Raw genomic sequence first — 27961 nt, 5'->3', positions numbered from 1 at the left:
AGGAGTGGTAAGCCAGGCTATCAGGTGATAGGAAGGAAATTAAAACAGTAGGGGGTGATAGGTAGCAGCATTAGGGAATGGGGAAGGTCCTGATAAGGTCAAAGACAAGTGATTGGAGTAGCCGTGTGAGAAGGTTAAAGGCACAGAAGGTTGCGTTCTCAGAGATATCTGATATTATTTCATAGAAAGAACAGTTCTGGGTAGTGAAAAATCCAGTATGTAGCCAGGGCACTAGTGACTGAACTGGAGTAGAGGTGACCACCTAGGGACTGAGAGCCCATGTCCTTAGATTAATCAGTGGATGCAGGAGGGTAGGAGGACTTGAGGTAGAAAGGGGATGAGAACAATGTGTTTATAAGCGAAACGGTCTTTATGTCTGTTCTTTCCTGTACTCTTGGAGAATTCCAACCTAAACTGTTACTTGGCTTTTATTGGTAAGTGTTTTCAAGAAAGTCCGCTCTAGGAGGCTGGGCCATTTCTCACATTTCCATTTTGTTAAGCGACCTTTTCCCCATTGGACAACCTACAGTCCTTTAATATAAAATTGGCTGATGCAATTTAGTTTCTATGCACTTAAAAAATTTTCACTATGAGCTACTTGAAGCCTAAGAGCAAAATGTGTTTTTAGCAATCCCTTTTAAAAGACCTTGTTGGTTACTTGTATCTGAGCACCTGGGCTCCCACAGACCTGGCCACTCTCATTAGTTAGGAAACACATAGTTCTTCCTATAAATAGACAAGTTCTTTCTATAAATCCCCTGGTCAGATACCTGGAAAAACTCGAAACAACAAGAGAAGTACTTGATCCTTCTCTCTGCTGTGGCACCTGTTACATTCTCTGTCTGAACTGTTTGAACTGCTATTCCCCCTTGGGACACAGGCTGCAACCACTTCCACCTTAGTTTTTAACAGCGCTATTGAGATGTCACTTATATAATATCGCATTTTCCCATTTAAAGTGTACAATTTAATGGTTTTTATATTTACAAAATTTTGTATTATCTAATTTTAGAACATTTTTACCATACCAAAAGGCAACCTTGTACCCATAAGCAGCCACTCTTCATCTCCTGCCCTCCCTCCAGCTGTAGGCAACCACTACTCTGCTTTCTGTCTCTATAGATTTGCCTATTCTAAACATTTCATATAAATAGGACTGTACACTATGTGATAATTAATGACTGGCTTCTTCTACTTAGCATAATGTTCTTGAGGTTCATCCATATCATACTGTGTACCAGTACTTGAATCACTTCATTCCTGAATAATAACAGTTCCATTATATGGGGAGATCACATTTTATCCATTCATCAGTTGATAGATATTTTTTTTCCCATTTTGGGTTACAAATAATACCACTGTAAACATACATGTATATGTTTTTGTGTGGAAATATGTTTTTATTTCTTTTGAAAAAGTATATGGGAGTTGGGTTTCTGGGACATAAGGTAACTATATGTTTAATATTTTGAGGGACTGCCAAACTGTTTTGTAAAGAGGCTCCACCATTTTACATTCTTTCAAGCATTGCATAAAAGTTCCAATTTCTCCACTTCCGTGCTAACACTTCTTATTGTCTTAACTTTTTCTAGTGTGTGTGAGTGGCCATTTTTATTTTTCACCTTCAGTGTCTGTGCATCTTGTCTGGCATGTTATAAAGCTATAAAACTTTGTATAACTCTTTAAGCTACTGCACCTCCATCTTTTCCCCACTAACTACAGTAAAGACATGAGGCAATTTTAATACTTAACTTTGATTTGTTAATATCTTATGAGTTTTTGTTCTCTATGTAAAGCAACTTTCACTTAGGGTGGAAAGAACCTGCTCCTAGTTTCACTTCCCAAAAGAGAAACTTAGAATTAGCTTGCATGGAAAGACCTCTGTTCCCTCCATTTTTCTCCAATTCAAAGAATAATCAATTCTGCCCACTGAGTTCAAAAGAACTGGTAATGAAATCTTACCTTTAAAGAAGTATAAACATTAGATTTTGAATATGCTAGGACAAGAAAGTCTACTTTCTGACATTAACTGAATAATACCCAGCCCCTCCCTCTACAATGTTAAGATGAAGTTTTAAAATATCTTCAAGAAGCCGTTTATGGCATTGGCCCTCGTTTGTGGCATTAGAAGCAATAGAAACAATTATTTAACTTGCCTTCATTTCCTCTTCACATGCTTATTCTCTCTCTCTCTCTCTCTCTCTCTCTCTCTCTCTCTCTCTCTCACACACACACACACACACACATTTCCTTTCCTTCCATACCCTTACTCATTTTATTTATCTACACTTTTCTTCTACAACATATTAGAGTTTAAACTTTTTGATAAAATTCATTGGAAAACACTTTTTACAAGAATGAAGGCGTTTTCTTCTGGAATGTAGTCAGATCACTGAAGGTAAGAGTGAGCATGAGACAAATATTCCTCATACAATGATTTGAAATTTTAAAAATTAGAGCTTAAAGGACTATAACTTGATAGTTCTCATTGCTCTACACATATCTACATATATCTCTAGGAAAAGTGTTTTTCAGACTTTGGCTTGATACCCACTAACTTTAGTAGGTCATCAAATCAATTTAATGGCTCAATACCACAATTTGAAAATTAAATATTATGGAATAATACAAGGAATTTCAGATTGCATCAAAAAAATCTAAGCTAAATTGTCACAAAACATTTATATTTTGTATATTACAATATATACAACAATTTTTCTTTTGGCTGTGATTTTTTTAGGTTTGAAAATTACTACCCAGTGTACATATATATTAAAATCTGGGAGAATGCAGGAGACAAAAAGTTGTACACATCAGGACGCAAGTCCACTTTATGCTATACAAACTATTATTATTCGGTTGTCTGCATCTAACTAGATTGCACTATAGCTTTGCAACATCAATGACACACCTGAAAATTGTAACTTCTATTTCAAGATTCTGTGGATGACCACAGTATCTATGTGCCTTCACAATTATTCTCCAGGATGGATAAGGGAAAGACACCAAGAAAAGTGACTTCTGGCTCTTTCTAACGAGATTATTACACTTATGGTTGTATCATATGATATGTTTTTTCCAGTGTATTTTTAACGGTAATAAATATTTTTAAATGTTAACTAAAAATTGCAGTGAATTTAAAGAGAAAAACGATACTTGTGAATAGCAAACATTACTAAACCAAAGCTGGAAAAAAGATTGAAATGAGGCGTGAGAACACTTGAGATAATTTGAAAATGATCTGCTTTATTTTCCCATAATCATAATTGTGGGTAAAAAGTTCGACTGGAGGAACGGCCACGGACAAAAAGTGATTTGGTGGTGTTACTTAAGGAGGTAATAAAATCCTAAATTAAGACCTCCAGAGATACAGAATAAATTATCATCTCATTATGACCAGATATAAAGATAAATATTCACTTTAAAGTAAAGGTGGGTAGGTAGCACATGCGAAATAGACACAAATTGGGGGAAATAACATAGGTTTGGAAGTACCACAAAACAAAAAATACTGGTAAAATACGAAAATTAATTACAGTCACTGACTATTGAACCCAAGTCTGTTGTGGAAGGTAGGATTTTCCTCTATTTCTTTCCCTGGGCACTTGGGCTGGAGGTTGGAAAGAACTGGTTTAAGGAACTTGAACTCGCCGGTCCCCGAGCCTCCCGACAGGCACACCTCATAGCGGTAGGCCTGGCACAGCGTCCCGCCGCCGCTCACGTCCACCAGGTGGCCCGCAAGGCCGCCCCCGGGCCCCGAGCAGCCCCCCGCAGACGCCGCCCGGGCCCTCGCGCACAGCCGCGCCGCCACGACGCCCAGCACCGACAGCAGGAACAGCGACGACACCGCCGCCAGGGCCACCACCAAGGACACGGTGAGCGGCTCGGCCCGCGCCTGCTCGGCCGCCGCCTCGGCCCGCGGCAGGTGGGGCTGCGAGAAGCCGTCCACCAGCAGCACGTGCAGCGTGACGGTGGCCGACAGCGGCGGCTCGCCGTGGTCGCGCACCAGCACCGCCAGCCTGTGCCTGGGCGCGTCGCGCTCGCTCAGCGGCCGGGCCGTGCGCACCTCGCCGCTGGGCGCCCACACGCCGAACAGCCCGGGCTCCGTGGCCCTGAGCAGCTGGTACGACAGCCAGGCGTTCTGGCCCGAGTCGCCGTCCACCGCCACCACCTTGGTCACCAGGTAGCCCGCGTCGGCCGCGCGCGGCACCAGCTCGGTGCAGGGCGCAGAGCCGTTCTGCGGCGGGTACAGCACGACGGGCGCGTTGTCGTTGGCGTCCAGCACCTGCACGCGCACCAGCGCCCGGCTGCTCAGCGCCGGCGAGCCGCCGTCGGCCGCGCCCACGCCGAACTCGAAGGCGCGCAGCGCCTCGAAATCCAGGGGCCTCAGCGCGAACAGCTGCCCGGTGTCCGCGCTGATGGACACCAGCGAGGCCAGCGGCAGGCGCGCGTCGCCGGGCGGCAGCAGCGAGTAGGTGACCTGCGCGTTGGCGCCCGAGTCCGGGTCGGTGGCGCTCACGCTGCCGATGTGCAGGGCGGGGCCGTTGTTCTCGCGGACCCACAGGGTGTAGGCGCTTTGGCTGAAGGCCGGGGCGTTGTCGTTGACGTCGGCCACCTGCACGGAGATGCTGTGCTCGCTCTTCAGCCTGGGTGTCCCCAGGTCGGTGACGGTGATGGTGATGTTGTACTCGGCTTGGCTCTCTCTGTCCAGGGGGCTCTCCGTTTCTAATGTGTAATAATTCTCAACTGAAGATTTTAACAGGAAAGGGAGGTCTTCTGGGAGAGAACAAATTATCTTCCCATTGTCCCCAGAGTCTCTGTCTCGGATACTGAAAACCATAACAACTGTCTGAGGCGAATTTTCTGGGATTGGATTGGTAATTGATGACACGGTGAGTTCGGGAGCATTGTCATTGACATCCATCACCTCAATTCTAACTGTTGATTTTCCGAAAAGGCCTCCCCCATCTGTGGCTTGAATGATTATTGAGTATGATTCAACGGTTTCATAATCCAAGAATGCCAGTAACCTGACTTCTCCAGACTTTTGGTTAATTTTAAATATCTTGTGAATATCTTCTGAGGCATGGGAGAAAGTGTATGATATTTCCCCATTTTTTCCTGAGTCTAAATCCCAAGCTGAGACAGTGACAACCAGTGTGCCTAGTGCACTGTTCTCTGGAATCTTCACCTCATAAAATGGCTGCTCGAATTCAGGGGAGTTGTCATTAATGTCCATCACCAACACCTGAACGGAAGCTGTTCCGGACCTGGGTAGAGACCCGCCATCCAGAGCAGTGAGGATGAAACTGAGTTCCGACTGCTCTTCATAATCCAGAGCCTTGTCCAGAACCAACTCCGGGTATTTCCTACCGTCTGGGTTGACTCTCATTTTAATGTGAAAATGAGAGTTGGGGCTTATTGTGTAGCTTTTTAGAGCATTGATTCCTACATCTAAATCTTTTGCACTTTGTAGTAAGAACACAGCACCGACAGGACTATTCTCTGGGATTTCTAGGAGGATTTCTTTTTCTGAGAAGACAGGAGAGTGATCATTTATATCCTCGACCTGGAGCTCAAGCCGTAAAAACTGCAAGGGGTTTTTCATTAATATCTGGAAATGCAGCACACAGGGCTCCGTGGAGCCACAGAGCTCCTCCCGGTCTAGTGATTCGCTTAGGAGCAAATTCCCAGTATTTAAGTCCAGCCGCAAACGCTGTTTGTTATCATTAGAGACCACACGAGCCCCCCTTGAGAACAGCTCACCCACTTCCAGTCCCAGATCCGCTGCCAAACTGCCTACAAAGCTCCCACTCTGTGTTTCCTCCGCCACCGAAAAGCGCCCAGACTGGGAGCCCGCCTGAGACATTCCCAGCAAAACAAAGAGAAGCAGAACTTGCCTTATCCGCACGGTGCCTGCCCCTCGGTTCTCCATAGCTCCTTTCCCAGCAGCTTTCTGCGGAATTGCTTCGGCTTCACTTGGCAGTTCTGGGAAACTGAAATTTGCCTCCAATCGGTTCACCAAATCCTCGGAGGCCTGAGGATGTTATCCCCGTTGAATAGTTTCTAGTTCACCCCTGAACGGCTTCTTCCTTCTGTCTTCCCAACGCGCTGGGTAACAGTGTCAAGACTGTATCACCCAGTTTTTTTGTTTAGGATTATTTTTTCCCCGCGATATTATCCTGCAGCGCCACCATGCGTCTCCACAGATTCTCAGTTTGATGAAATTACCTAAATTCCATTTACACAAATGTTCTTCAGAAATTAATGTTGTTTTATTCATTGTGTTTAAGTGATTACAAATGTATTCGATCTTCCATAAGAATTGCTTTATACTCTTTATAATTTCTGATGCTGTTAACATTTTTTAAAAAAGCGTTTATTCCTCCACATTCTCCGCAAACTGACAGTACTCAGCTGTGGTGAGGACTGAGATACAGGATGATTCCTGGCTGCCAGGGGCTTGTAATCTTTGTGAGAAGATTGGAAACCTGAAACGAGGGGGGTCTAAATGACTGTTAAACTAAACAAAATTCCATCACTACTTGACCTTTAGGTAGTATGGGAAAGGAAAGCCTTCTGTGAGTCATTTCAGGAGTCCTCTCAGAGGGTGTGGGGCTGGACGAACAGTGAGATGGAACATACATTGATAGTTGTTGTAGCACAAGAAGGCATTTCTGTAGACTTCCATGATAGCAATGAACTGTGAACTAGGAAGAAATGAAGTAAGATACTGGGGTGGTACACATTATGTAAATCCATAATTTAATTGTAAATTCTCATAACTTACAAAAAATATTTAAGGAGTACACAAACACATGAATGTCACTTAAAACAGGCTTACCCCTAAAGCTGGCTTCTCTCGGGTTCCTGAGAGTTATTCCAGCTATAATTATGGTCATTTGCTTTCTCTCTTGGCCCAGAAAGAAAGAGTGAGAGATTTTCTTTACCAACATAGAACAAAAACTTAGTTTTTCTGACTAGATCAACTAAGACCATATACCTTTTATGGAGGCAATCATTGTTTCAAGAGGTATAGAAGTATAGGGGGAGATTTTAGTTCCAGAATCTGAAGACCCATTTTCGGTCTTTGCTTTGTTTTTAATCCTGTCTGGGATTATCTCCTAAACTTTGGGTAGTTTCAGTCCCAGCCAAAGTGCATGACTACTACATAATGAGGGGAATGGTTTGGAATAGGTGCTAGGAGCTCTCCAATGACAGGAGGTCTGAAAAGTGCTCTCAAGATTGGATGGAGGAGGAACCTAACAAATTTGCATTTTTAAAATACGAAGTACAGATTACATTCTTAAAAATGTGAGCTAGATACATGGTTGAAAAATCAGTCACTGCAAAAGAATAGAAATTGAAAAGTAGGGAGATTGTACATATTTATCTTCCCTCTTTCTGAAATATCTACTAAATAACAGAAAAAAGTAAGAATGGTATGAACTCATAAAGATAAGAATGCACAAGTGATCACACATATTTTTTATAATAGTAAGCAGATGGAAAGGCAATTGAATTAGCAGTTCCAAGAAATGTCTCAAATAAATTTCCTGCTTTGGAGATATTCCTGAGAAACTAGTCTGTTTGTCCCACATAATTCCATTTAGGTATAAGATCTGGAGAACCAAGTACATAAGAAGACTGAAGTCAGTTAAGGACTAAAAAATAATAAGTTATTAGTTGACACTATGTATATAGGAGAGTTGAATTTTCTGATCCTCATCATCATACATAGACAGCAGAGTAAATCAGAGCCAGAGTGGCAACTTTACAGAAAAATTACATGGGGTTACGTCTAGTTTTGGAGACTCTAGGCAGAGCTGAGTGCAAGTGTGAGGTGTGAAACTGAAAATATGGAGATGAAGCAAAATTTTGCATCCTAAATGGTGAGATCTCTAGCCGCTTACCAACAATATGCTCTAAATGTAGCACACAAAGTATATGCCTGATTCGTTCCCTAACACTCTCTTAAATGGAGGATGTTGTAGAATTCTAACCTGGGGAATATGAAAGACTCAGATAAAGATTTACATATACTGATTTTGGGGGATCTCTCAAACTAATACACATATCCTAGAATGGTTATATTACAGTCAAGCTCTGGAATCAACAGGCCCCATATACTCACAAAGAGCTGATTGTCAACACTATGATATCTCATCATTCTTAGATGTGAGAAGATAGCCAAAGACTACAAGATATTTTAGGAAATACCTACAACATGACATAGAAAGTCCAAAACCAAGACATATAAATGTCAACCAGAAAGCCCCGTGGCTTTATATATGAGAGAGGGACTCCTCCTCCCCTAAAGCCTGAGAATTTAGAGCTGCTAATATCATGCTAATGAAGGGTTCTGTGAGCAAGACTAACAGGTTATGTTTGGGGTACAGCTTAAGTGATGATGGTATGGCACCCCCTAAACAGAAAGTATCCAGGCCTCCCTTTTGGGGGAAATTTATGATGACTGAACATAGCTTTACTTCTTGGCTGTTTTCCAAAAACCTAACCTGGCAGGATCCCAGGAGGATTCAGTACTTAAAAGGGGGTGGCTGGATGGTTTCACAGGGAGGCTGGACCCTATGCAACTTTGTGCCCAGTCTTAACAAGGATGCCTTCAAAATTCTATGTGGACATGAGAACTGGGCAAATGAGCTGTGATAAGCATGGAGAGAGGAAACCAAAGGGCTTCCTCCAAAGTTGCTGTTTGAGAGATAGAACCATCTGAAAATTCATAAGAAATCTCAAGGGACCCTGAATAGTCAAAACATTCTTGAAAATGAAGAACAGAAATTGGAAGCTTTCTACTTCCTGATTTCAAAACCTACTACAAAGCTACAGGAATGAAGGTGGTAGTAATGGCATAAAGACAGACATATAGACTGGCTGGTACAGTAAAACAGAGAGCCCAGAAATAAACCGCTATATATATATGGCCAAATGATTTTCAACAGAAGTGCCAAGATTACTCAACAGGAAAGCCTCTTCAACAGATGGTGCTCAGAAAACTGGATATCCACACCCAGATGAATAAAATTGGGCCCCTACCTTACCCCATATACAAAAATTACTTCAAAGTGGATTAAAGACCTAAACATAAGAGCTTTAACTATAAAACTAGAAGAAAACATTGGGGGGAAGCCTCAAGACCTTGGGTTTGGCCATGGTGTCTTGAATATAACAACAAAACCACAGGCAACCAAAGTTAGATAAATGGGACTACATCAAACTTAAACACTTCCGTATATCAAAAGAAACAATCAAAAGAGTAAAAAGGCAACTTATAGAGTTGAAGAAAATATTTGCAAACCATATATCTGATGGGGTTAATATGCAGAATATTTACACAATTATATATTTACACAAGATGTTTACAGAATACTTACACAAGGTACTTACACAACTCAACAACAACAAAAGTAACCCAATTAAAAAATGGGCAAAGAATTATCTGAAGAAGATCTAAAAAGGGCCAACAAACATATGAAAAGGTGTGTTCAACATCACTAATCATAGCAGAAATAGAAATACAAATCTGAACCACCTCACACCCATTAGTCTGGTCACTATCAAAAGAATAGAAAATAACAAGTGTTGACAAGGATGCAGAAACATTGGAAACCTTGTACATTGTTGTAAAAGGAAACAGTACAGCCATTATGGAAAGCCATGTAGAGGTTCCTTAAAATATTAAAAATAAAATTACCATAGTCTAGAAAAAAAAAGAAGGTCCAAAACCACCACCACCAAAAAATAAAACAAAACAAAAAGGAACAGGAGGAAGCATTTATAATAAAGAGAAGAAAGTCTTTTTAAAATGTCTGGTTAATAAGTAACATTTAATAAAAAACTAACACTTATTGAATATTTACTCATGCTACCCATTGTTGTAAGTGCCACTTATGTGTTTACACATTTAATCTTAACAGTAACTGTATGAAGCATGTATCTTATTAAAAAAGAATACATTACAGCTTAAGTGCCCCTTACTTAGCTATACAACCTTGGCCAAGTTCTTAACTTCCCTGTGATCCAGTTTATTTTAAAAATGATTGTAATAGTGTTTTCACTGTATAATGCACTTTTTGGAAAATGCATTTAAAAATAATAAATCTATTAATTATAGATGAAAAAAATATACAATTGCAAATCTATTTGCGTCCAAGAGGCACACCTCATAACAGGATGCCATGAAAAACACTCAAAGAACCAACAAGAACTCTTAAAAATATTTGTCAGCCAAAAAGAAAAACTTAAATATAAAGCTTGAATAATAAAATTATTTGTCTAAAAAGTAAAACAAAAAAAGAGAAAATAAGAAAGAAAAATAATTTTTAGAGTCTTAGAGAACCAATCCAGAAGATCCAATATTTACCTAATGAGATTCTGTTTAACGTGAGACTATAGAAAATTCAAAAGGAAAAATTATGATGAAAACTGAAGAAAATTTCTCAGAAGTCAAAGTGAGAGTTTAAAACTGAGTACATCCATGTGATCAAATTATTAAACTGCCACTAATGTATTTTCAAAATATGAAGATAATTTTTCCAAATCTTCCAGAATGTAAAAAAAGAAGGTGACACAAAAAGAAAAGCTTCAGAATGAATCAGTCTTCTGAAAAGCAACTCTATATTCAATACACAAAAGGAATACTGATTTCAAAATCTGGGGGAAAATTATTTTCAACCTAGAATTTTATACCTAGTCAAACTAACAATCAACTGAAAAGAAAAAGGAGATACCTTTACAAGGCAAGGTCTCCAAATATTTTACATCCCTGTTTCCATTTTTATGAAGGTATTGAGAGATGTACATCAACTAAACAAGGGAGTAAACTAACAAAGAAAATACTGTATCTTGTAAAAGTAGACCAAAAAAGGAAAGAAAATATTAAAGAAAAAAAAAGTCCTAGGGTGACAGCCTACATAGTAACTAGTGTAAATGAATCAGAGATACAGAGTGGTATGGGTGAAAGATTTCTAGGAAATAAATATAATTAATAAGTATCTGACATTTTTTAATATTTAAGGAGAACTGATATTCAAATGTGAGATAATAGGAAAAGTCAATACCAGTAAATAGAGAAAATGATGCAAGTAAAAACAGTTATCAGCTCTAGGAAAAAAGTTTTTCAAGAAAAATATAATCATACTGCAGTAATGTGTATTTCGAAGTACTCTTAGCAATATAGACAAAAACTACCAGTTTTTAAAAAACCATGATGACTCTATTGGGAGAACAGAAAAAAGAGAATGTGGAATGCTTATATATATGTTAATGGTAAAGTAAGAAATTTAAATCCTTTTTTTTCCATAGGAAGATGTGATCAAAGTATAAAATCAAATATTAAGATACAGCAGTATAAACATAATAATTAGAAATACTGAGATCAATTCTAGGGAAACCACTCTGTAGAAAGGAGTTAGAGATTGAATAATATATTGTTTTTCTTCATGATTTTTAGTTAATCCTGATTTTAAAATTGGATACCAATTAAAATAAGTTTAAAAATTAAAATGAAAAGTGAATGTCTTTCCAATAGTCTGCCAATATTCTCACACAAATTTTCAAAAATGTTTTTATTTATAGTCATTTTCATGCAGGTCATTACATTTTGTTTGAATTATGGGACAAGATTTGTTTTATATATTAGCAGAAATGAACATTTAGAAAATATTAGCTAAGAATATTTAAAGGAAATGAAATGACATGAATACAGGTATTGCAGGAGTCCAACATCACTCACAGAACGATCTGCTTCATTTATCATGAGCAGAATAATAGAGAAATACTTCTTTTAAAATGTCAGATGATAGTTTTTAACACGATTAAACAATGTTAGAATAAGGGTAAAAGTGCAGGTATGTCATCTTACTTGAAGGAAGCACAAGGTAGGTAGGATTATGAGGTGCAGACCATAAAACATCCCAGAAGAAAAATCAAAACCTTCGTTTTCTACACTGAGAAAGAATAACTAAATCCTTGCACATTTGGACAGAATTAAACCTCATAAGTATTTATATATGGTAATAGTAAAGCTAATTTGATTAATGCAGGAAAGGATGAAATAACATTGTAAAAGCATACATAAATATTGCCTTTCTGGTCCATAATAATTTAACTTGAAGTTTTAGAACTAAATATCGATATGGTTGTTTAACACTTGAAACTACAAGAAACTATAAAAGGAATTATTACTGAAAATTAAATGAAAATCTATTTCAAGAAGGGATTATCTACCATATTCCTCCCAGAACACTCTGCCTGGATACTGGGGATAATCGGCTTAAAGAATTTGAACTCGCCGGTCCCCGAGCCTCCCGACAGGCACACCTCATAGCGGTAGGCCTGGCACAGCGTCCCGCCTCCGCTCACGTCCACCAGGTGGCCCGCAAGGCCGCCCCCGGGCCCCGAGCAGCCCCCCGCAGACGCCGCCCGGGCCCTCGCGCACAGCCGCGCCGCCACGACGCCCAGCACCGACAGCAGGAAGAGCGACGACACCGCCGCCAGGGCCACCACCAAGGACACGGTGAGCGGCTCGGCCCGCGCCTGCTCGGCCGCCGCCTCGGCCCGCGGCAGGTGGGGCTGCGAGAAGCCGTCCACCAGCAGCACGTGCAGCGTGACGGTGGCCGACAGCGGCGGCTCGCCGTGGTCGCGCACCAGCACCGCCAGCCTGTGCCTGGGCGCGTCGCGCTCGCTCAGCGGCCGGGCCGTGCGCACCTCGCCGCTGGGCGCCCACACGCCGAACAGCCCGGGCTCCGTGGCCCTGAGCAGCTGGTACGACAGCCAGGCGTTCTGGCCCGAGTCGCCGTCCACCGCCACCACCTTGGTCACCAGGTAGCCCGCGTCGGCCGCGCGCGGCACCAGCTCGGTGCAGGGCGCAGAGCCGTTCTGCGGCGGGTACAGCACGACGGGCGCGTTGTCGTTGGCGTCCAGCACCTGCACGCGCACCAGCGCCCGGCTGCTCAGCGCCGGCGAGCCGCCGTCGGCCGCGCCCACGCCGAACTCGAAGGCGCGCAGCGCCTCGAAATCCAGGGGCCTCAGCGCGAACAGCTGCCCGGTGTCCGCGCTGATGGACACCAGCGAGGCCAGCGGCAGGCGCGCGTCGCCGGGCGGCAGCAGCGAGTAGGTGACCTGCGCGTTGGCGCCCGAGTCCGGGTCGGTGGCGCTCACGCTGCCGATGTGCAGGGCGGGGCCGTTGTTCTCGCGGACCCACAGGGTGTAGGCGCTTTGGCTGAAGGCCGGGGCGTTGTCGTTGACGTCGGCCACCTGCACGGAGATGCTGTGCTCGCTCTTCAGCCTGGGTGTCCCCAGGTCGGTGACGGTGATGGTGATGTTGTACTCGGCTTGGCTCTCTCTGTCCAGGGGTCCTTCTGTTACCAGAGTGTAGTAATTATCGACTGATGGCCTCAGGACGAAGGGGAGATTGTCTTGGATGGAGCACTCTGTCTTTCCATTTTGTCCAGAGTCTTTGTCTTTAATCCTAAAAACAGCCAATACAGTCTCAGGAGAGTTCTCAGCAATATAGTTGGAAAGTGATGACACGATCAGTTCAGGAGGATTGTCATTGGTGTCCAGTACCTCTACCAAAACGGTACATGTTGCAGAAAGCCCCCCACCATCGATTGCCTGTATATTTATCTTGTAAGACTTTACTAGCTCGTAATCAAGCAATAATCTGAGAACGATTTCCCCAGAAAAAGGATTGATTTGAAAGGTTGTTCGAATATCTTCAGAAGCATCAAAAAATGAATAGGATATGTCTGCATTCACTCCAGAGTCCAAATCTCCTGCAGAGACTTTCGCAATAGGGGACCCTACTGGGCTGTTCTCCAGAGCCTGGGTCTCATAGATGGCCTGAGAAAACTGTGGAGCGTTGTCATTGATGTCCAGGATCACAATGCGTATAATGGTGGTCCCAGACCTGGGGGGAGACCCACCATCCAGTGCCGTGAGTGTTAAACTGAGCTCGTGATGCTTCTCCCGATCCAGCGCCTTGTCCAACACTAGTTCTGGATATATAATGCCATCATTGTCACTAATTTTAATATGGAAAAAGGAGTTGTGGTTGATGGTGTAGTTTTGGATACCATTAAGTCCTCCATCTGAATCCTGTGCTCTTTCTAGTCGAAATACTTTACCTTCAGCTGTATTTTCTAATATTTTTAAGATCATCTCTTTGTCTTGAAACACTGGTGAATGATCATTTATATCCCTCACCCTCAGCTCAGCCTGGTAAATCTGAAAGGGTTTATCCATTAAAATTTGGAAATACAGCATACAGGGCTCTGTGATGCCACACAGCTTCTCCCGGTCCAGTTTCTCATTCGTGAGCAAATCCCCAGTCTGAGAATTCAGGAGCAAGTGTTGTTTGTTATCATCACACACCACCCGGGCTCCCCTTGCGACCAGCTCCTGATCCCCTAGCCCTAGATCTTTAGCCAGATTGACCACCAAGGATCCTCTCTCTGTTTCCTCTAACACCGAATATTGTCCAAACCCAGAACCTGCCAAGGATACTCCCCCAAACAGAAAGAGAAACAGGACTTGCCTTTGTCTCCAGCAGCACAACCCTGCAGCCTCCATAGCTTCTTCAGAACACGTCTTTCATAAATATTGGTCACAGTCACAGCTCCCGGCATAAACAGCTGAAGCAAATCTCAGACCTACGCCACGTAGTAAGTATCAAAGGTCTGCGTTTCCTTTCCTTTCCCAGTTTTGAGCTGCAATGGCTTTTCTCCCAGCCAACCTGCCCAGATCTTCCTTTCCTGTTAGTGACTTCCGCAGCTTTCTCAGGTCAATTTTCCCCCTTATCTCTTTAACCTGCAGCGCCACCGCGTGGCCTCCAACAGACTCAAGCAGCTGTAACCCAGTTTTTGTGTGTGTATACAAATTTCTTCTTTAGTGGTTCATTTTAAATATATCATTTTTCTTTTCTTTTGTTTGTCTTCTAAAAATTAATGTTAAGATAGAGAGCTGTTCACATTGTTGAGACTTATCATGGGGAAAGTTGAAAATCCAACAGTTGGAAAAGGAATGTATCTAGTAGTTAATCCCTATCCTCTTCATTGTGCAGGATTTAGCTCTGTACTAGGGCTTTCACTCCTGACACTACTCCCATGCCATGTCAGGGACCAAAGAGAAAATTCTAGTAACCTTGGATCACTAAATAATAGATTTTACTTTCCCAAAAGCATTGGGCATAAGAAAACCAAAAACTGACCAAAGAAACTTGTTTTACACCTTCTTCAACAAATTTCTTCAAAATCTAATTATATTGCCTACATAGAATTATCACTTCATGATCCAGAAGGATGCATTTAGACTATCCCTCTCCATGCTCCCATAAAAACTTGTGTAATTGCCCTATAAATATTATAGCTTCTTGTTTCATCCAATCTGTCCCTTCTTCATGCCAGTATGTCCCTACCTAAGGAAAGAAACTATGTCTTAGTCATCACTGGTTGACAAATCAGACATGTCACCAAATGCTTGCTGTATTAAATAAAGCATGTATAAATAAGCTCAAGTGAGTAGGCTATGAAACAATTTTCAGTGTCTTTAAGTCCTTACCATTTGATAATTGTATTCTTTCACTTACTCTTTGCAATTTCTGTTCTCTTTCACATGCCTATGTTTTTCTTATATTAGCCTACAAATTTACTTGCATAATTAAAGAATCTGCTGACCATCATTTTAAGGTTCCTCTTCACTAGAATCTAGTAGGACTCAACTTCTCACCACCAAGTAAAGGGAGGTAAGAAATAGACCACACTAATGACATTTGAACACTACTGAAAGTAAGAACAGCTTTATAACATCTACCTCATATAGAATTTTATCCGAAGCCCTAGTATCTAGAAAGAGGATATATTTGTCCCATAATAATCAGGGGATTCATATTAAATTGAAGGATATTGTATAGATAAATAATGAGATACTTTAAAAAGCACTCATTGTTGAATGTAAAAGCCACACCAAACACACTTCTGTTTGATGACTTCTGTTGTTTTTTAAATGAATGAGATTGCGTCACTGGGCATTAAAAACTTAACATGAGATCTCAGATTTTGTTATAGAGAAGTAAGAGCAACAAGATGTTAAACATTTCTACATGATACAATACTTTACTAAACTTCACTATTTTTGTCTCCAAACTTAAGCACATACACACTCAATCTTACAATGGTGTTTCTTCTCATTTTCAGAGGAGGCTGATTAGAGATTTATCATATTACATGACAGAAATATGTTTTAAATACGCAGATGCCAATGCAAGGAAAATAGAACTTTGAAAAAAATTAATAGAGTTTGAGAATTTGCTATAATGAAAATCAAGGATGATAAACCAACAAAAATACCAATTTTGAAAGGAAAATAGAAGAAATATAAAATACCAATATACAGATTACATGCAACTGATTATCCTAATATTTAAGGGAAAGGAGAACTGCAAATACAAAGTCAATATAGACATTTATAAAGTGGAAACGTTCAGTAATATCAACTTTTAAGGTAAAGCATAAAATCATTGGGATTCTACTGAGAAATGCTTAATTGGCTAAATATATGGAAAAGGTAATTTATGAAGTTAAGAATAAAGTTGGAAAGTGAGAATGAACCAAATAGAGAAAATTAAACATCTTATTTGTGGCGATAAACAAAAACAATTTAGTCAACAGAAAAATATTAGAGGTTAATGTCTTACTTAAATAGGCTGCTATCAATAATTAAATCCTGAAATTCTGAAAGGAAGGATTTTCTTCCACTTCTTTCCCCGTGCTCTGGGACCCGAGATGAGGGAGAACCGGTTTGAGGAACTTGAACTCGCCGGTCCCCGAGCCTCCCGACAGGCACACCTCATAGCGGTAGGCCTGGCACAGCGTCCCGCCGCCGCTCACGTCCACCAGGTGGCCCGCAAGGCCGCCCCCGGGCGCCGAGCAGACCCCCGCAGACGCAGCCCGGGCCCTCGCGCACAGCCGCGCCGCCACGACGCCCAGCACCGACAGCAGGAAGAGCGACGACACCGCCGCCAGGGCCACCACCAAGGACACGGTGAGCGGCTCGGCCCGCGCCTGCTCGGCCGCCGCCTCGGCCCGCGGCAGGTGGGGCTGCGAGAAGCCGTCCACCAGCAGCACGTGCAGCGTGACGGTGGCCGACAGCGGCGGCTCGCCGTGGTCGCGCACCAGCACCGCCAGCCTGTGCCTGGGCGCGTCGCGCTCGCTCAGCTGCCGGGCCGTGCGCACCTCGCCGCTGGGCGCCCACACGCCGAACAGCCCGGGCTCCGTGGCCCTGAGCAGCTGGTACGACAGCCAGGCGTTCTGGCCCGAGTCGCCGTCCACCGCCACCACCTTGGTCACCAGGTAACCCGCGTCGGCCGCGCGCGGCACCAGCTCGGTGCAGGGCGCAGAGCCGTTCTGCGGCGGGTACAGCACGACGGGCGCGTTGTCGTTGGCGTCCAGCACCTGCACGCGCACCAGCGCCCGGCTGCTCAGCGCCGGCGAGCCGCCGTCGGCCGCGCCCACGCCGAACTCGAAGGCGCGCAGCGCCTCGAAATCCAGGGGCCTCAGCGCGAACAGCTGCCCGGTGTCCGCGTTGATGGACACCAGCGAGGCCAGCGGCAGGCGCGCGTCGCCGGGCGGCAGCAGCGAGTAGGTGACCTGCGCGTTGGCGCCCGAGTCCGGGTCGGTGGCGCTCACGCTGCCGATGTGCAGGGCGGGGCCGTTGTTCTCGCGGACCCACAGGGTGTAGGCGCTTTGGCTGAAGGCCGGGGCGTTGTCGTTGACGTCGGCCACCTGCACGGAGATGCTGTGCTCGCTCTTCAGCCTGGGTGTCCCCAGGTCGGTGACGGTGATGGTGATGTTGTACTGGGCTCTTTCTTCTCTATCTAGTGCTCTCTCCGTTACCAAAGTGTAAAAGTTCTTGACTGAAGGTTTTAGAAAGAAAGGAAGGTCATCCTGGATGGAGGAAATAGTCTTCCCGTTTTCTCCGGAATCAGGATCAGAAACACTGAAAACAGCAACTACAACATCAGGAGAGTTCTCTGGGATTGGGCTAGTAAGTGCAGACATGGTCACTTGTGGGGGATTATCGTTGACATCCACCACCTGCAGGAGGAAAGTGCATTTTCCTGAGAGACCTCCGCCATCAGTGGCCTTGATGTCCACTTCATAAGACAGAACTGTTTCAAAATCTAGTTGTTTTCTCAGCCGAATTTCGCCTGTCATAGGATTTACGTCCAAAGTTCTGGTAATATCTTCTGAAGGCTGAAAGAATGTGTATGATATTTTTCCATTAACTCCACTGTCTAAATCGCTGGCAGAGACAGTGACCACCAGGGAGCCTACTGGGCTGTTTTCCAGAACATGCACCTTGTAGAGAGATTGCCCAAACTCCGGGGCATTATCGTTGCTGTCTACCACTTCAACGCGCACCTGGGCCGTCCCATTCCGAGGCGGAGAGCCGCCATCCAGTGCCGTCAGGGTTAATAGGATTTCAGGCTTCTCCTCCCGATCCAGCTCTTTGTCCAACACCAGCTCAGGGTATTTTCTGCCATCGCTGCGACTGCGGGTTAGAACCCGGAAATGGAAGTTGGAGCTGATTTTATAGTTCTGAACATTATTGTTTCCTACATCCAAGTCCAGAGCATTACTCAGAGGAAATGCGATTCCTAGAGGACTGTTCTCCGGTATTTTTAGAATCATTTCTCTTTCAGCAAACACTGGAGAATGGTCATTTATGTCTTGCACTCTCAGTTCAGCCTGAAATACCTCTAAGGGTTTTTCCATTAACACTTGGAAATGTACTATGCAAGGCTCGGTTGGACCACATAGCTCCTCTCGATCTAGTTTTTCATTTACGAGCAAATCCCCAGTCTGAACCTTGAGCTGCAAATGCTCTTTGTTCCCGTGAGAAATGATACGAGCCGCGCGGGTGGACATCTCCGCCAACCCCAACCCTAGGTCTTTTCCCAGATTTGCCACAAAGGCACCTTTCTCCGTTTCTTCCACTACTGAATAGGGCCCTAACTCGGCTCCCGCCCCAGACACGCTCAGCAAAACAAAGAAAACTAGGACTTGCCTTTGTCTCAGACTGGTCATCCATCCAATTTCCATTGCTCTTTCTGAAATTGTGGTTCACAAGAGCTTCACGTGTGCCCAGGATCTCAGTAGCCCAGTATCTCAGGAGTCCAGAATGTCAAAATTATGCCACTATATAGAGTTTGAAAGAGGTTTCACACTCACTTTGGCTCTGGCTGAGAGCTATTCTTTAGCTTCCAGGCAGTGTGGAACTGGCTGGATACTGGAACTGCCTGGACAATTCTGTTTTCCATCATTTAACCTGCAGCGCCACCATGTGTTCTCACTACATCTTACATTTTCTGGTTTAACATCGGAAAGAAAAATCCTAAATGTACCAAATAGGTAATGTAAAACTGTGTTTGTATCCAACACTGACCTCTATTTTCACATGTTTTTTCTGTGCTGTTGTGTGGAAGGAGTACAAAGAGCAAATTGTCACTTATGTTGTTGACTCTTTAAAGCTGTAGAGCATTACTGATTAAATAAAAATAATCTAACATTTAGGCTGAGAAGAATATACTTAGGGACAAAACATTCCCAAAGTAACATGAGAATGGCTTTGTAAGCACATGGTTTTCACTTGGGAAATTAAAAATGAGTAGACATTGCAAAATTGCAATCAGTGCCAATTCAAAAGAGAATATTTAACCAATGCATTCTTAAAGATTAGATTACTTCATCTTCTTTCCAAAACATAAGCCTGAGAACTGAGTTTTCAAATTTTTCAAGTTATTGGAAAGTTATTTCCCAACTAGGCACATCTCAAGGTTAGGACTGCCATGCTTTGGGATTTTTTAAAATCATGACAGGAATAATTTATGTTTTGTTCTTTTAAGACACTAGTGAATGAAAAATAATTCATATACCATACAATTCACTTCACTTAAAGTATATAATTCAGTGGTTTTTAGTATATTCACAGTGTAGTGCATCCATCACCATAGTCAATTTTAGAGCATTTTCATCTCTCCCAAATCCCATACCCCCTGGCTGTCATCCTATTCTCCCATCTCTCCTGTGCTAAGCCTTAATCAACAATGAATTTACTTTCTGTCTCTATAGAGTTCCCTATTCTGGACTTCCATATGAATGGAATAATGTAATATTTGGAGTTTTGTCACTAGATTCTTTCACTTAGTATGTTTTCAAGATTCACCCAAGTTGTACCATGTTAACACTACTTCATTCCTCTTTATGGCTGAATAATATTCCATTGTACAGGTGTATCATTTCAATTATCCATTCTTCTGTTGATGGACATTTGGGTTGTTTCCACCTTTTGACTATTATGAATAACACTGTTATAAACATTCAAATTCAAGTGTTGGTATGGACATATGCTTTCATTTCTCTAGGAGTAGAATTGCTAAGGTCAGATGGTATCTCTATGTTTAATTGAGGAACTGCCAGACCGTTTTCCAAAGTGGCTGTACTGTTTTACATTTCCACCAGCAGTGTGTCAACATTCCAGTTTTTCCACATCTTCCCAACACTTGCTGCTACCTGCCTTTTTTATTCTAGCCATCCTAGAGGGCATGAAGTGGTATCTTGTAATTTTGATTTGCGTTTCTCTTATGATTAATGATGTTGAACATCTTCTCATGTGCCTATTGGCCATTGTATGTCTTCCTTGGAGAAATATCTATTAATCTCTTCATCCATTCTTAAGGGGGTTGTCTTTTTTTAATTGAGTTGTTAAAGTTCTTTATATATTCTAGATACAAGTTTCAGATCAGATTTGCATTCTTTTGTTCATGTTTTTTCCATTTCCATCATTAGAATTGAATTTCAATAAAATTCATAGTATCTTTATCAATTCTGTATTTTTGTTAAAGATTTTTGGAAATTTGTTAAATACTTTGGCATTAAAACATCTAATCAATGATAAAACACCTAATCTGTTAATAAGACCTTCATGTGCCTTCCTTTGGCCACAGGTGGTACTACTAGACTGGGTAATTTTCTTCCAAGCAGCTAATTTATGGTACACAGAAAAATAGCTATCCACCCAGAGATGTCGGTGCTTTAATTCTCAAGTTCTGTAAATATGTTATCTTACATGGCAAAAGAGTTTTCATAGATGTAATTAAATCAAGGACCTTGGGAAGGGAAAATTATTCTGGATTATGTGTGTGTAGGTGGGACAGAAATTTGCTTGGCTATGGTCAGAGAGATATGTGATTGTGGAAGAATTGGTCAATAGACACAATGTTGCTGTTTTGAGGATGAAGGGGACCATGAGCATCTAGAAGCTGGAAAGGAGGAAGAAATTGATTCTCCTCTAGAACCACAAGAAAGGAATGCACTCCTGCTTACACCTTGATTTTTAACCCAGTAAGACCCATATCAGACATCAGCTTACAGAATTATAAGGTATACCTCTTTATTATTTTAAGCAACTACATTCGTGGTAACTTTTTATAGCAGTAATAGAAAATGAATACATTACATGAGCATGGATTTCATGCACCTAGCAGCTAAGTCAACAGAAATTAATCACTCTACAAGAATAATGTTATCACAGCAAATGCTGAAGAATGTCTGATTCAGCTCCAATGAACTGTACTTCCAGAATAAAGTCTTTTATGACTCCAAATCTTTTATTCAGCATAATTTTTAGGAGTAGTTTCCAAAGAATGGCTAATATTAACAGAAAATAACAGGAACCTATCAGTTTTATTCATATTAAATTTCTAGAATCTCCAAGTTAGTTACCAATATAAACTCCTCCATATCCTTGTGTACACTTTTCTGAAATTAGTTATTTCATTTAAAAATACCAGAATAACTGCTTTCAAACAAAGTGTGATAAAATAAATGCAGTATATCTGATTTGAATAAGAGACAAAACAATTATATAATAAGGCAAGTTTAAACTTTCTAGAGAAAACAAAAATATGCATATATTGGGATGGACAGAAAAAAATGAAAGATTCCATGAGGAATTCAATAAATACAACCATAAGGTTACTCTACTCCCTCTTGAAGGCATTTATTTCTGCAATGAATGTGATATATTGAGATGTACAGGTAGACAATCAGGCTGATTTGTCTATGGTGAAGATTAATTGTGGTGTCCTATGCAGCCTACTTAGGTCACTGCTTCTCAAAGAACTTAGGGTTTATTGGTCCAGAGGAGTGTGGCCTCATTAGTATAGAAATAAATACAAATTATAGACAAAAAGTCACATTTTTGCATAGCAGTTCAGTTCATGGAAGATACGGATTTCACTTCTAGTTAGGAAGACGATGCTACCAGTTAATGCCTCCCATTATAGGATATGGATTAGGAACCAAGCCATTCCATTCAAGTGGACTTAACATATATACTTCAAAATGTTCCTTTTGATACTTCAGAACTGTGAGGAAATTACTTAACCTTTCTAAGCTTCAGTTTTCTCATATGGAAAATAGGGGATAACATGCCAACTCCCTTAGGGTTTGGCTGGAGATTAAAAAGATAATAAGTGTAAAACACTCTATACCTTTAAATTAGAACCCAAGAAATAAAAGCTTTAAAATATGTTGCATCAAACTATACACAGGATCTGTAAACTTCACCATATAGTTCAATGTATATAATATTTTCATAAAAATCTTACTGTTAAATCATTCATATTGGTTTCTGCAGGATCTAAAAGTTCAGAAGTAGGCAATCCAAGTATGTGCGATGACTCCATGATCATCAAGGATCCTCATCTCTTAAGTTTATATCATACTGTCTTTATCCAATAGTTCCAACCTTAGTGTTGCTTTGTCTCAACATGGCTGGTTGTGTTCCAGCCCTGACTTACACATTCCAAGTAGCAAGGAGCAGTCAGAGAAGGACAAAAAGAGGCTTCTTCCAAGATGAGGCATCACTCTTTAAAAAGCCTTCTTGGAAATCTACAACATTTGTTTATACATCTCAAGGACAATAACCTAGTCAAATGAGTTATTCTAGCAAAGGAGGCTGGGAAAATGTATCCTTTTGACTAAGCACACTAATACCCTGAATAAAATTTGGGACCTGTGACTAGAGAAGATGAATGGATATTGGGTGACCACTGCATTTTATGTCACAGATGCTCAGTGTTTCTCAAATAAGAAAAGCCCATTTTATTACCATGTTATTTCATCTCACTGGATAAACACGACTTAGCGTTTCCACTTTTTAACACCAGTGGAATTAAATAGAAAGCAATTAAAATAATTACATTAAAATAATGCTGGTATATTAATGAAAGGAAGCACAATTACTATGCCATCTTAAGAGAAAAAGACATCAAATATAAGTACTATGAGAGCAAAGCAAGAGCCAGATTTTCACTGTACCAGTTCTTTCCTTACCATACGGCTTCCTTTAGTGTGTTAGTGCATTTCTGCTCTTACACACCTAATGGCTTAGAAACAACAAGAAATATTCAAAGAAATACAATTGATTTTATAGAAGTTATTTTGCACTGTTTTTCTTTTTATCCTAATACACACCTAAGCTATTTCAGAACAAGGATTTGTAGACCTATTGACTACATCAGTGTTTGGAGAGGCAAGAATTAAGACCACCGATCCTGTTAGAGTAATGAAGAAACGGAAATGCCATTCTTTAAAACCATGGGAAAATATAAGAAAAGTTTCAAGCAAGTTTAGTGTAATTTTAAACAATAATAGGTTGGCATGGAAGGGATACCTTCAACTTATAATCAGTTTTAAATATTTGAATTATGAAAAACTATTACTGTCACTGAATACTGAAACTCCTAAAGTTGGTGTTTCCCTCTATTTCTGACCCATGAGAATGGACCTGGAAATGAGGCATAGCTGGCTTCAGAAACTTGAACTCGCCGGTCCCCGAGCCGCCCGACAGGCACACCTCATAGCGGTAGGCCTGGCACAGCGTCCCGCCGCCGCTCACGTCCACCAGGTGGCCCGCAAGGCCGCCCCCGGGCCCCGAGCAGCCCCCCGCAGACGCCGCCCGGGCCCTCGCGCACAGCCGCGCCGCCACGACGCCCAGCACCGACAGCAGGAAGAGCGACGACACCGCCGCCAGGGCCACCACCAAGGACACGGTGAGCGGCTCGGCCCGCGCCTGCTCGGCCGCCGCCTCGGCCCGCGGCAGGTGGGGCTGCGAGAAGCCGTCCACCAGCAGCACGTGCAGCGTGACGGTGGCCGACAGCGGCGGCTCGCCGTGGTCGCGCACCAGCACCGCCAGCCTGTGCCTGGGCGCGTCGCGCTCGCTCAGCGGCCGGGCCGTGCGCACCTCGCCGCTGGGCGCCCACACGCCGAACAGCCCGGGCTCCGTGGCCCTGAGCAGCTGGTACGACAGCCAGGCGTTCTGGCCCGAGTCGCCGTCCACCGCCACCACCTTGGTCACCAGGTAGCCCGCGTCGGCCGCGCGCGGCACCAGCTCGGTGCAGGGCGCAGAGCCGTTCTGCGGCGGGTACAGCACGACGGGCGCGTTGTCGTTGGCGTCCAGCACCTGCACGCGCACCAGCGCCCGGCTGCTCAGCGCCGGCGAGCCGCCGTCGGCCGCGCCCACGCCGAACTCGAAGGCGCGCAGCGCCTCGAAATCCAGGGGCCTCAGCGCGAACAGCTGCCCGGTGTCCGCGCTGATGGACACCAGCGAGGCCAGCGGCAGGCGCGCGTCGCCGGGCGGCAGCAGCGAGTAGGTGACCCGCGCGTTGGCGCCCGAGTCCGGGTCGGTGGCGCTCACGCTGCCGATGTGCAGGGCGGGGCCGCTGTTCTCGCGGACCCACAGGGTGTAGGCGCTTTGGCTGAAGGCCGGGGCGTTGTCGTTGACGTCGGCCACCTGCACGGAGATGCTGTGCTCGCTCTTCAGCCTGGGTGTCCCCAGGTCGGTGACGGTGATGGTGATGTTGTACTCGGCTTGGCTCTCTCTGTCCAGCGGTCTGTCACTAGGGTGTAAAAGTTGTCCAAGGAAGATTTCAGGAAAAAGGGTAGATCCCCTTGAATGGAGCAACTTAATTTTCCATTTTCTTCATAATCAAGATCTGAAACAGTGAAAACGGCGACCACTGTCTCGGCCGAGTTCTCAGGTATCTGTCTGGTAAATGCAGATATGGTGATTTCTGGGTAATTGTCATTCACATCCATGACTTGCATAAGAATGGAGCATTTTCCAGATAAACCTCCAGCATCTCTGGCCTCAATATTGACTTCATAGGACTGAACAGTTTCAAAATCAAGTTGGTTTTTCAGTCGAATCTCTCCTGTAATGGAGTTGAGCTCAATAGTTTTGCTAATCTCTTCTGAAGCCTGGAAAAGAGAATAGGAAATCTCTCCGTTGACTCCTGTGTCTACATCTGTTGCAGAGACTGTGACAATTAGGAGGCCTATGAGACTGTCCTCGGGAACTTGTACCCTGTACAGAGGCTGCTGAAATTCTGGGGGGTTATCGTTGATGTCCACGACCTCAATGTAGACCTGAGCAGTGCCAGACTTCGGTGGAGAACCGCCATCCTGAGCGGTGAGGGTCAGCCTGAGCTCAGGTTCCTCCTCCCGGTCCAGCGCTTTATCCAGCACCAGCTCGGGATACTTCCTGCCGTCGCTGCGTTTGCGCGTGAGGACCCGGAAATAGGAATTGGGGCTGATTATATAGTTTTCAATATTATTTAGACCTACGTCCATGTCTTGAGCATTCTTCAGTGGAAAAGTAGTCCCAGGATGACTGCTCTCTGATATGTTTAGCAATATATCTCTGTCCACGAACACCGGGGCATGGTCATTTATGTCTATTACTTGTAGCTCGGCTTGAAAAAACTCTAAGGGATTCTCTAGCAACATCTGAAAACGCAGCACACAGGGCTCTGTGTGACCGCACAGTTCCTCGCGGTCCAGTTTCTCATTTAGAAACAGATCCCCAGTCTCCTGATCAAGCTGCAAATGCAATTTGTTCCCTTTGGAAATGACCCTACCGCCCCTGCTGGCGAGTTCTCTCTGACCCAGACTCAGGTCTTTGGCTAAATTGGTAACAAAGGAGCTCCCCTCAGTTTCCTCCACCACGGAATAGCGCCTAGGTTCCAAGCCCGCCCGAGATAAGCCCAAGAAAAAAAAGAAGAAAAGGACTTGCCTTTGTCTGCCAATGAACTTCCCGCTGGCCTCCATTGCTCTTGCTCCTGTGAAGCTGACTCCACTGAACGTAAAGACTTTAGTATCTGAGACTGGAGCTGTTCCACAGGATACCTCAGAAATGTTCCGGAGGATAGTCCTTCTCAGAGGACCCACTCTCTGGCCGAGGCACCCGAGCTTCCCCGTGGGCTTCCAGGTTCTACCTCTAAATGTTTCCAGTTAAAGAGCCGCAGCTGCGGTTCCGGTTTCTACCGTCTTATCCTGCAGCGCCACCAGGCGTCCTCAATAGGATCTTACATCTTTTGAGGAGAAATGGATGCAATATTCCTAATTCTTGCTGTGTGTATGCATTCCGGAGCACCACTTTTACAATCGCTGGTACTTAGAGTGCAGACAGTTGTCTGAGGGCCACGCAAGAGAAATGACATTAGTAGGGACTTCCCACTTTCAATAATGGTAAGTGAGTTTGGAGCGGAAAGGAAATATTTATGTAAAAAACCTGGCTGAGAAGAATTTATGCAGGAATTAAAAAATATATATGATTAAAGTAACATTTAAAAGTTTTGGAATTCTGAACTTTTATTGTCATGAAGTATGGGAATAATTAGTATCTATCCTTAGACAAATTATTTAATGTCTGTCTCAGTTTCCTCATCTTTAAGGTAGATAATAATAGTATCTCCCAGATGGGGCTGCTGTGAATTTTCCACCTTAGCAGCTGAGGAAACTAAAGCAGAGAAAGATTAACCTCATACAGATACTTGCGCACATACACACACATACACATAAACAGACATGTGCCAGGTTTGTAATTTGATGCCAGGAAGTAGCTCCGTTTTCATGAGTCCATTTCTATAACTAGAAAAACACTCAAGGTTCATGTGGTACAAGAATGCCTGAGCAGGATTATCTCAAATAGAGGTTATCAAGTCAAATGTTGAAACAAAGACAGGCTGGAGAGTTTGTCTAATAGAGGTATAATCTGTGACAGCAGTGGTCCTACTTTTGTTAACTTCACTTCTCTTTGTACAGTGTCAATTCAAACCCTATAAAGAATAGTATGACAAACCCCCAGATACACATATCTAGCTTCAATAATTATCAATATTTTGCCATAATTGTTCACTCTGTTTACAACATTTTCACAAACCAAACTAAAATGCACCCATAAATACTTCATTATACAGTTCTAACTTATAGTGACTTTAAAAAACAACTACATTCTACAGCTAAGAAATAAGGTTAATAATTAATATCCATCTATATTCAAATGTCTCCAATTCTTTCAAAGTTGTTATGCTTGTCTGAATAAAGATCCAAACACTCCACCACACATTACATTTGGTTGGTATGTCTCTTAATTTCTTTCAATGTGTAAAATCCCTTCATCCCTTTTTCCACATCATTGATTTGTTAGAAAAACTAGATTTTATCCTGACACTATGAAAACAATTAAACATTTTATTGCTGTGTGGGCTTTTTTGTCCCTATATCCCATTAATAATACCCAGTAATTCTACTATTCTAAGAGCTACCACTAGCTTATAATATATTCAGAATATAGCTATGCAAAAATTATCTCAATAGTTGTTCAAGAAAAAGCAGTTACAGATTATTTTAACAAAGCTTTTCCTTAACTTCCCAGAATCTCTAAGTAATTTAATGATAATTTGTATCTCTTTAATATTACATATTTAAAACTTATTTTCGTTATACTTTCTGCAACACTGTAATATACTGAATAGGAAACTTAAAAAATTAAATTAGAGGACAGAAATGTGTTTAAAAAGGTAGGTAGGGACTAC

General features: G+C 42.8%; 6 protein-coding genes across 6 annotated transcripts in view; all 6 read right to left on the bottom strand.

Annotated features, from left to right (window-relative positions):
* The window catches only part of LOC108395096 (protocadherin beta-4-like), a 95877-nt gene that overhangs the window by 38906 nt on the left and 29010 nt on the right, over positions 1 to 27961 (bottom strand). The gene's annotated exons all lie outside the window — the stretch shown is intronic.
* Positions 1 to 27961, bottom strand: part of LOC108387900 (protocadherin beta-5-like) — an 82208-nt gene that overhangs the window by 33627 nt on the left and 20620 nt on the right. The gene's annotated exons all lie outside the window — the stretch shown is intronic.
* On the bottom strand, positions 3227 to 10437 carry LOC118972035 (protocadherin beta-11-like). Its single transcript, XM_037016570.2, has one exon. It carries the CDS (start codon positions 5933 to 5935, stop codon positions 3539 to 3541), a length of 2397 nt encoding a protein of 798 aa, XP_036872465.2. The 5' UTR covers positions 5936 to 10437; the 3' UTR covers positions 3227 to 3538.
* LOC108387766 (protocadherin beta-9-like) lies at positions 11571 to 14802 on the bottom strand. Its single transcript, XM_037016579.2, has one exon. It carries the CDS (start codon positions 14590 to 14592, stop codon positions 12223 to 12225), a length of 2370 nt encoding a protein of 789 aa, XP_036872474.2. The 5' UTR covers positions 14593 to 14802; the 3' UTR covers positions 11571 to 12222.
* LOC118972039 (protocadherin beta-16-like) lies at positions 16011 to 19417 on the bottom strand. Its single transcript, XM_037016576.2, has one exon. The coding sequence runs from the start codon at positions 19119 to 19121 to the stop codon at positions 16737 to 16739; it is 2385 nt and encodes a 794-aa protein (XP_036872471.2). The 5' UTR covers positions 19122 to 19417; the 3' UTR covers positions 16011 to 16736.
* LOC118972038 (protocadherin beta-13-like) lies at positions 21447 to 26192 on the bottom strand. The gene is given in 2 exon segments (XM_037016575.2): positions 21447 to 24974; positions 24977 to 26192. Coding segments are annotated over 2 exon segments (2382 nt in total). The 3' UTR covers positions 21447 to 23808.

This window comes from Manis javanica, chromosome 14, assembly GCF_040802235.1.
Source record: "Manis javanica isolate MJ-LG chromosome 14, MJ_LKY, whole genome shotgun sequence".
Lineage (NCBI taxonomy): Eukaryota > Metazoa > Chordata > Mammalia > Pholidota > Manidae > Manis > Manis javanica.
This window is presented reverse-complemented; position numbering and strand designations above follow the sequence as displayed.

Bases quoted from the DNA above. Each gene is read 5' to 3' on its own strand.
- LOC118972035 (XM_037016570.2), bottom strand. From the start codon at position 5,935: ATGGAGAACCGAGGGGCAGGCACCGTGCGGATAAGGCAAGTTCTGCTT.
- LOC108387766 (XM_037016579.2), bottom strand. From the start codon at position 14,592: ATGGAGGCTGCAGGGTTGTGCTGCTGGAGACAAAGGCAAGTCCTGTTT.
- LOC118972039 (XM_037016576.2), bottom strand. From the start codon at position 19,121: ATGGAAATTGGATGGATGACCAGTCTGAGACAAAGGCAAGTCCTAGTT.